Genomic DNA, 9,718 nt, shown 5'->3' with positions numbered 1-9,718 from the left:
TCTATTAACTTCCTGTCCTCTGCGGCCTCTTGAGACAGTGATCTCCATAGGCGGCTGTGCAGCACCTCCCAAAATCCCTTCCTTTTTGAATTGTTCTGGAGATGCCCAACAGCACTGGTGACTTTGTTCCTACATGAGAGATGAGGGATGAGGACCAGCAATTTACTGCTCTACAGTGTAAAGTCATTTTATTGCAGCACATCCTCCTCTGATCCCTGCACCTTCGTCACCAGAATCAGCTGGTCCAGGACAGGATCTCCCCATGTTCTACAGGGTGGTGGGATGAGGGCAGATCACTCCCTGTCCATCTCTGCCCCAAAAGGAGGTCTCTGATCTGCAGGCGATAACTGGCCTCCAGACACCACCCAAGGAAAGTGGAGGCAATTACTAACGTTCATCAACAGAGCAGGTAGCAACCATCTGTAATTTGTCCAGCCAGCACAGCAGTATTGCAACAGCCTTTATCCCTTAGGGTGAGTTAGGTGGCACAGACTACGTGTTCGGTATAGTGAGGATGAGGTTTGGCTTCCTTCTCACCCCTCCGTCATTTCCTGCTCTCCACCCTGAGCCGGTGACCCCACTGATCTGCCATCCCCGAGAAATGTTTGCTCCTTCACCTTTGTGTCACCCTATGCTGAGTCTGCTTGTTGAGCCCATCACCTCATCAGCTGACTCATGCACCCTGCACATGACTGAGTCAGGATGAGCTCTCACTGTCAGGGATCTCCTTTTGGATACCTTCATTTTGGGACTAGCTTACCACTAGCCTGAGACATGTAAGCACTGTCTTTGCTCTGCTCTGTTTAACTGAGATCGTTCAGCATTTACAGAAACACAGAGAAGGGGGGTTGGGGAAACAGGAAAAAAGAAAGCAGCCATTTCTGGCTGCAAGAAGCCACACAAAAGCTGTATCAGTCCCAGCACTGCATACAAGTCAACTTCTCCCCAAATCCAGGCTGTGTCACAAGCCCTGTCGGGGGTGAGTAGCTCGCATCAGTGGGAATGGACAGTACTGCCTCCCCAGGACAGTGTTAAAGCCATTGTGTCTGTTAAAGGTCTTGCTCTTAATGTGTCTCTGAGATGCTTAGAAAGAGGAGGAGTTGCAGAGTCAGGTGTTGGAATGGGTCCTGCAGCTCCTGGAGAGGGTGCTGGACGCCTGCTGTGGTTGAGCACAGAAGTGGGAGCCCGTTGCTAGACATCTCCCTCAGGCCTGCAGCTAAAGGCTGGCACGTGGTCCAGCAAGGAGTACTTTTAGCTTTGTACTTCCCCTTCTCTCGGGTGATGAAGGCAGTTGGATTGTCCCCACAATACACTAAACCCTATTGGAGTTCCATTAGATGTTTGACCTGTCCCAGGCACGGCAGCGCATTCCCCGGCTGTGGCTTGGTCCATGCCCACTGGCTCTACGTACAAGAGATTCACTCATTGCTGCTGGACACCGTGCAAAAAAACAAAGGGGCATCGTTCAGTCACCCCACAAGGACTCTGGGGTAGAAGTTCTGTCTCAGGGCCTCTGAGAAGGGCACATCCCTGAAGGTGTGGATGTGGGACCTATTGCTCCTGTTGTAGAAAGTTGCTTCCCTGGCCTCATGATCTAGGAAGATGCTGATCACCCTAGGCTTAGCCTGGAGCATCAGCTCTGCTAGCAGGGAGGTAAAAGCTGCGTATTTGTTCTTGTTTCTCAGTCACACCCTCCCAAATTTGGTTCCTGGTGAGGGTGTGAACATTCCCCGCTTGCTCATGGATTCCTTGCACACTCCCATGGTACATCATGTCTTGTTGTCCGCCTCCACCAACTAGCAGTGTCATGAACCGCTGCCAGCCCAGCACTCCAGGTTCCTGGGAACATTCTGCTTCTTCTCACCTGTTCTCACAGTCTGCAGGTCTGGGGACAAAAGCAGGTAGGTGTTCACTGTGCCAGGGTCCAGAGTCAGTCACTGGGGACAGAAAAAGGACAGTGTCACTGACTGTTGGCTGTTATCAAACCTTGTTAACTCTTTCAGGGCACTTGCCCATGAGGGGTGTTGCAGAATGATGGTGAGTTGGGGCTGGTTCTGTGTCGCTCTTCCCATCAGGCCGAGCCACAAAAAGAAGGAGGGAATTGCCCACAGCCCACACTGCATCAGCAGCAAAGAGCCCCAACTCCCAGGGTGGGACAAGTGGTGGATGTAGGATCAGAACCCAGAAGTCCAAGCAGCCAGGATCGTCTCCCAGCAGGCTCCATGAGGATGCCTCATCCTCACGTGTGCTCCTGTGTCCAGTAACAACATCATTAGCTCTCACATCTTGCACTATAGTCTAGTCCAGACCTGACTCTACCTGTGATTTTGATCTGAAGTGATTTTGATCTGAAGCCAGGTATCCAGCCTCTTGTTTTCACCTGGTCCCATGTTTTCTACAGACAGGGCTGCCTGACACAGAGCTTCAGCCTTGCCCCTTCCTGCCATCCTCCTGTCTGGATCCTCCTAGATTTTCTGCCCTTTCTCAGTCACACCCTCCCAAAGTTGGTTCCTGGTGAGGGTGTGAATATTTCCCACTTGTTCATGGATTCTTTGCACACTCCCATGGTACATCATGTCTTGTTGTCCACCTCCACCAACTAACAGTGTTTCCCAGAGTTTCTCCAGAGTTTCTCCAGAGTTTCCCTCACCCTCAGGACCTCATAGGGCTCCTGGAGCTCTGCAGGAATTGCTGGCAGGGCCTGAACCTTCAAGCTTGTGCTCCTAGGGAGAATGCAGCACTTTTTTGGACTATGGAGGTGTGACCACAAGGCAGGCAAGAGAGGGTCAGATACTGGCGGAGAGAGACACTCAAGGTTCATAAGGGGTTAAATAGGATAGGTTTAATAAAGGACTTACTTACACTACAAACCGCACGGGGAGCCCCAGGAACCGCGAGGAGGGGTTGCCGATGGGAGGCTGCTGGAGGCATGGGTCGGACGCATGGGTCGAACGCCCAGATGGGACTCGACTCGTTGTATTCTAAGGGCCCCTTAAATCTACTGGAACTATTTCCTCACCTCAGCTGTGCTAACCTTGAGAAACTACTGTCCAGGAAGCAGGTAGACGTTGTTGACGAAACGGAATATGCATGCCTGGCCCTGATGGGAATTCAGTCAGTGTGTGGTTTCACATGCCGAGCCTGCCACCATGTGCTCTGCCAGTCACTGATTCCTTGCCAGATCTTCCGCAGGTATTCTCGCTACAGGAGGATACAGGCATGATCCTGTGCGTGGACTGCTGTGCGCAGTGCTGCCCATATGGCACCTCGACAGGGTGCTCTTTACAGCCCGGATGGGAAAAAATAGACAAGAATCAACTTTTCCACTTGAGTGAAGATTTCTCCAGCCAAGCCAGATGACTGGGCCGGCATCCTGTCTGCAGTCGAGGAGGGGAAAAGCCCCTAGACATATCCATCTATCCAGTCAGCTAGAGAGTCCAGTGCCAGCACTTACAGCAGCCAGCAAACCTATGGCCTGAGGGTGATCTGCTGGCCTAGAAACATATGGAAAAAATGCAACTCTGATTTAACCCTTCCTTCCCCACCGATGAGCTCCTTCCTTTCAGGGCTCCTTTGTCCCTCGAGGGCAAAGAGCCCCAAAAATGTGACAGGGAGCTCAAGGGAGGTTTGGGCTGCCTGATTAGGGCCTAGATCTCAGGGGAACCAGCACTGCTTCTCCATTTTGCCACAGTCTCCCTAGGCATGCACATTTCTGAGACCGTGTGTGGGGCTCAGCACTGCAGGGATGGAGTTAGAAACCTCACTGACACAAGGCTTCAAAACCTTGTCCCTGACCTGTCCCCACTTTGTCCTGCCTTGTTTCTGGAGTGATGGCTGCAGGAGCTGGGTGTTTCCCAATGGGAATGGATAGAAGAGTGCAGTGAGTGCTCCCGCAGGTCCAGTGTTTTGGAAGAGGCTGCTGGAAGGCAGCCAGCAAGATCTCTGTGTCAATGGTGAGGTTTGGAAGTGGAAGCAACACTCTTGCAGCACAACTTGGGCAGGGAAAGGGCACCTCCCTCGTACTCACCTTCCCTTTCCCTCTATCCTAGGCAGGATCACAGCACCTAGCTCCAAATGGGTGTATTTTAAGTGGGAAGACACTGTTCCTAGGACTCTGTTCAGTCATCCTCCTGGACACTAGGCCATTTCAGACACTGGAGCCTGACACTAAGCCTGTGGGAGCACCCACTGCACCCATCCGTTCCCGTTTGGAAACACTCAGATACTGCAGCCTAGGATGGAAAACAGGTTAGAGTTTGGGGAGGTTGGCAGCTGGTGCTGAAGGGCAGGTCGCCTGTGCCTTCCTTGACCTTCAGCTTTCCCCAGCCCCCTGCAGCCCTGGACCCAGCTCACCTGAAGCAAGTGAGATGCCAGCAACTGTCGCTTCTGCATCACCTTGGTGATGAGGTGGCCAAGGCCAGTGACCTGCTTCAGCAGCTGCTCCATGTTGTCCTGTGCCCAGGACCTGCACCACCCACCTGCCTGTGAGCACCTCCTCCTCTTCCAGCACCCACTGGCACTCGGCAAGCTCCACTGCAATGAACTCCCGTCACACCTCCACCACCTCCTGCACCACGTAACCACCATGGCTGGTGAGAATGGGCCCACTGGGCAGCAAGGTTGTTTGGGGGTTTTGGTGCATTGGTGCACCAGACCTCCATCACAGCTACTGAATGTCCCCGGGAGGGTGCTGAGCACCCTGAAAAAGCTTGTGAAAATGTTAGCAGGTTTATTGCTACTATTTGATCAAGCAGAAACTACTTTTTTTTTCCTTAATCAGCACTTTACTGAGTTCCTGTCTCCTTCTCGGGGGGCTGGTCCCTGCCCTAGGGAATTCAGTCCTTTCTGAGTGCTGGGTCAGCTCTTCAGGAGGCCAAGAATAGTCTGGGAATGGGGCGAGAGCTTCCAGGCACCAATATTTCCCTTGACGTCTTAAAATACTGTTCTGGGGAGCACTGAGGACTCTCGGCATGGATGCAGCATTTCTGGGAGGTGGGGTGTCGGGTGCTTGGCCACAAAAGACAAATCTCCGTGGCCCCCATCCCTCTGCCAGGGCTCCAGAGCAAAGGCAGTAGATTGTGTCTGCATTTGCAGCCCCCTCAACCCAGCTGTGTCATCTGTCCCTTCAGTATCTGTTGCCGGGATGTGACTAAACCCGATGGCTTTCTGTCACAGCCAGGCTGGCTGGACTGGGCCTGGTGAGAGGTGAATGGTGGCACATCCCCACCCTATGCCTGGCCATGCATCAGCACAGCTGGTTCCCAAGTCTTCTCTCTCTCATGTACCCAACTGCCCAGCCCCAAAAGACTTGGCCTTTTCTGCCCCAGCTGGGTCAGAAAATCTTCAGAGCAGGGTCTGACTCCCCTTGTGCCTGTGAAGCCAGGGCTGTGCTCCCCAGGCATGGCAAGGGCTGCACAGACCCCAGAGACAAGACGTGTGGGGTGCAGGATATGCCCTGCAGTGACAGTGGCAGTCCCAGTGGAAGAGCAGCTCCATGGGCCCGTCTGTCCCTTAGGCTGGGCTCAGGAAGGGATGCACATCCCTGACCCTCCTGACAGACCTGCAATGGCCATGCTCCAAGGGAGGGATGTGCAGGTCAGCAGAGCCAGGCCACTCTGTGCCCGTGAGGCCCTGGACACTCTCAGGAAGGGGAGGGCAAGAAGATCACAGACTGCACAGAGCAGACCCATGTATTTGGTCCCAGGACTGTAAAACCACCAGGTCCCACACAATGGCAAGAGATGTTAGAGTGGCTCAGGGTGTCCCCAGGACTCTGGACATGCAGGTAAGTGCTGAGCCTCATCAGCGGGGTGATGCTCAGCCTGCCTCACAGGAGCAGAGCTGGCACCCTTCCCAGGTGGGTGCCCTGATGATGGGAGCAACAAGTTCTGGATACAAGTGGCTGAGCCAAGCCAGCCTCAGGATGGCAGCAGAGGTTGGGGAGCGAGCAGATATGGAGACACCTGGATCTATCTGCCACCTGGAAATGCTCACGCTCTCCTGGGACCACAGCCTGCATGCCTTGGCCATCATTCCCTAGGGTGTCCAGAGCAACCTGCAGTTACATCTGGGGGAGATAAGAGGTGGGTTCAGGTCTCCAGACACCATGTCTGAGCTCCAAGTCAGACACAGGGCGTGCCTGCTGGCAGGACGTGAGAGGGGCACAACCCTGTGGACCTCAGGGATAGCAGAGGGGAATTTTGTCACCACCATGTTCACTTTGTCCCTGCAGGGCAGACCCAGCCGATCCCCTGGAGGAGGTGGGTGCATGACTTATGCAGACCTGGGGAGGACGTGTCTCTGGTGATCATGTCCCCCAGCCCCATTTGGCCCCTGGGAAGTCCCACGTGGGCTGGCTGGTCAGGCAGGGAGCTGGGGCTGCATGGGGCAGCTGTGCTGAGCAGGGCGACTGTCTGGGGCCACGCAGTGTAGCTGGGCCACAGTTTGTTCCCAGGGATGTTGACACAGCCCCAATCTGTTTCCCAGCCCTGGGGGTGTGTTTGTGTGTGCGAAGCTGGCTGGGCCCCTCAGTGGGGACAGGATATCTTCCCAGTGAAGCAGAGCCACTTGAGGGTTCTGGAGCACTAAAACCCCTTTGCAGTTGTAGGATCTCCCATGCCAGCATCTGGGATGGAGCAGAGCCATCCCAGTGCCTCTCCCTGGCCTGACCCAGGACTCAAGGGACAGGGAAGCCAGCTCAGGTGGCTCGATCCCAATGTACCCCCCGGTGAGCCAGGCACTGCCCATTACCTGGTCCTCCCAGGACTTGTCACATGCAAGGCAAATGGCCTCTTCCAAGGAGCAGGCGCTCCTCAGCCCTCCTGCAGAACATCTCCCTGGGACCCCCACATGCCAGCCACTCCGTGCACATCACAGTGTTGGCCAGCTACTGGCTGGGCCTAAAGGCAGCTGGCAGGAGCCCTGTGCAGCACTGTGGGCAGAAGCAGACCCCGGTGGCCAAGCTGCCACCCTGCTCACTGTAGGTGATGCACTCATGGCAGAAACTGTGCCCACAGTTGATGGTCATGACATCCCTCAGGATCTCCAGGCAGATGGAGCAGGTCACCTTGTCTTGGAGCGTCCCCACAGCGTCCTTCCCCATGGCCATGGTTGCTCCTCAAGCCAGGCTGCTTGCTGCAGACATCTTCCTTCACTGGAGTGCAGCTGTGGCTGGAGCAGAGAGGCACACTGAGCACTGGTGAGGAAGTGGGAGAGATTGGAGGTGTTGTGGTGCAGAGATCAGGGCTGTTTTGCTGCCATGTACCCACAGAAACATCCAGCGTGTCCTCAGGTTGATTGCTTCACTCTGAAGGTCATAGTAATGGGCATGGCCAGGCTCAGCATGTTTCCAGCTTCTGCAGAAAGCAGGTCTGTCCCAGAGCTATAAATTGGAGGAATGGGTCCAGCACCGCTGGCTGTCCTTGCCTGCGTCAGAGCCGAGCCAAGCCAGAAAAACTGGCCTCCTCAGACCTTCCCCACGCCAGTCTCTCAGACCAGCGTTTGTTCAAACACACTGCTCTGGACTGCATTGCCCTCTGAGTGCAGCTCTGCTTGGAGGTGTTGCTCTGCAGATCTCAAAAGGCCAAAAGCAGAGACTCAAACTGGGGTGGACTGATCCCTGTGCTGCTCAAGGGAATGTTAACCTGCCTCCTGCAAGCTGGGGCTCCATCTCTATCATGGAAACTCTTCTGATTGTCATGAAACAACCAGTGCTCTTTGAGTGGAGACATGGATTTGGGGTCTTCCACAACACATCCTTAGGACACAACTGTGTCATTGATTATAGCAGCGACAGTGATCCAGACCTCTCTCTCCAGTGTCCCTACAAGGGATGGCTGTGCAGGCAGGACAGTATGGAGAAAGGGACTGTCCTGTCAGCTACCCCACCTCATGGAGGTTGGGCGGGATAGGGTCATGGATAGGATAACCATGATACTGAGATTTGCACAAGAACTGGGGTGAACCCAGGAGTCCTGGGATGGAAGTGCTGCTGGGGCCAGTCCCAGAGCTCCCAAATACCAGTTTTCCATCTCGTAGATGGCTGTACTGCTTGAAAAACTGCTTAGGTGTGACGGGGATTTTTATTTTAAGCAACCCATTCATTTGATTTGCAAGATCAAAAAGAGCAATTAATACAGCAGCGTTCTGGTCCCTTGTACCCCAATCCTTTTTGAATTCCCTGCCATGAACCAAAGCCTTCCTGGAAGCCACTGGCCTTGCGGCATGGGGAAGGACACACCACCATCTCCTTCCCTGATGAGGCTGAGAGTTTGCTTTGCTCCCCCATCCCTGTGCTCTGCAATGTCCTGCAGACAGCGAGGATGGGCTGACGGTGCGTGAGCATCCCAGCGCAGGGTCCAGAGTTTGCCGGCTCAGCCAATGCACTGGGAAGTGGTGGCAGCTCCTTGCATACACATGGAGTGGGGCCAAGGCAAACCCCAACACAGGGGCCAGGACCCAGCAGTGTTTTCATCTGAGCTGGTTGGGTTGCAGGGCTCCCAAATGGATGCTGGCAGATGAGCACCTTGCCCCTTACACAGCCAGGCCCTGCTGTAACCATCAGGCAGTTAGGTCGTTTAAAGCACACTCAGAACCGCATAACACACTAAGAGGCCCTGGCTGTAATCCTGCAAACTGACACCATCCCCACCGCTCAGTTTGGTCTGCCTGGGTTTGGCATCATGCCATTGCCCAGTAGCTAACTGGAAAGGACTGGCTGAGACATGCCACCTCAGGGGTTCCCACCGTGTGGTGCCTGGGCTGTTGGGTCCACGTGCAACACGTCTGGGGGTTTTGAGCAAGGCTGGGTGGGTTTTGTCTTGCTGTCCTGGAGTCCAGGTGGCCCCATGCTGTGGCTACCTGATACCCCAGGTAAGGCGCAGATCCGTGGCCAGATGATGCCCTGGCAGGGGCTAAGAGCATCTCCCAGGCCCCAATGGCTGCAAACATGGAAAGTGTTTAGGGGCAGCAATCTTCCCTGAAACCCATAATTTCATTCAGGCCAGCTCTGAGCAACAGCATTTGGAAGGTCAGTGCTAAATCCGCTCTGTGCACATCCAGAGTTGTTCTGGAGAGAGGGATGGGGGTCCTCATCCCTTGGGTCTTTTGGGTCTGCCTCTGGGAAGCTAAGGGTGGGCTGCAGCCCTTTGAATACTTATTCCCTGATCCTCTGCTTGTGGTTTTGGGAAGGGTCAGGCCAGAGCAGCCAAGCTTGGCCCCAGGCAGTGCAAAGGAGGTTTACGATATCAGCATGGCTTAACTTGACTGGGACCCAGCCCAGCTGCACTCTTCCTTTCTTCTAATACTGGGTCGTGTTACCAACAGAAACAACCAGGCCACACTGCCTCCTGGACGTGGTGAGCTCCTGGCAAGGTTAATGGTTCATCTTGGCCACCCCTGGCTGCAAACCAGGACAAGCATCAGGTCACAGGCTCCATCACAATGCCATCATAGCTTCTTTCTGCTACGGATACTGTCCTGGCTCTGTGCGCTGTGCCACTGCTGTGGGTGACTGTTCTTGCCCCTGTCCATGGGGGGAAAGTGAAGCACGGAGAAGGCCATGATTAGCTCATGGCTCAGCAGCAGAGGCTGGTTCCTGCAGTGGAGACATGCTCCCTGCCCACGCTGCCTCACTGCAGTCAACACCACCGATCTGAGCCCCCACGAACCTGGGAGGGATCTAGATGCTCCCCTGTGGCTGCTGGGGCCATGCAGCTCC

The 9,718-nt window shown here is 54.7% G+C and overlaps 1 protein-coding gene across 1 annotated transcript; it reads right to left on the bottom strand.

Annotated features, from left to right (window-relative positions):
* Positions 1-1,469: 1,469 nt before the first annotated feature.
* On the bottom strand, positions 1,470-7,108 carry LOC136994801 (tripartite motif-containing protein 5-like). The gene is made up of 2 exons (XM_067313929.1): positions 6,979-7,108; positions 1,470-1,642 (listed from the first exon to the last, which is right to left on the bottom strand). The coding sequence occupies exons 1-2, from the start codon at positions 7,106-7,108 to the stop codon at positions 1,470-1,472; spliced, it is 303 nt and encodes a 100-aa protein (XP_067170030.1).
* Positions 7,109-9,718: the final 2,610 nt, after the last annotated feature.

This window comes from Apteryx mantelli, chromosome 33, assembly GCF_036417845.1.
Source record: "Apteryx mantelli isolate bAptMan1 chromosome 33, bAptMan1.hap1, whole genome shotgun sequence".
Classification (NCBI taxonomy): Eukaryota; Metazoa; Chordata; class Aves; order Apterygiformes; family Apterygidae; genus Apteryx; species Apteryx mantelli.
The sequence above is the reverse complement of the archived record's forward strand: the minus strand, read 5'-3'. Positions and strand labels throughout refer to the sequence as shown.

Bases quoted from the DNA above. Each gene is read 5' to 3' on its own strand.
- LOC136994801 (XM_067313929.1), bottom strand. From the start codon at position 7,108: ATGGCCATGGGGAAGGACGCTGTGGGGACGCTCCAAGACAAGGTGACC. The intron at 1,643-6,978 runs GTGAGCAGGGTG...CCTCCCTGCTAG, and splicing joins CCATGAGTGCATCACCTACA to CAGAGCTGATGCTCCAGGCT.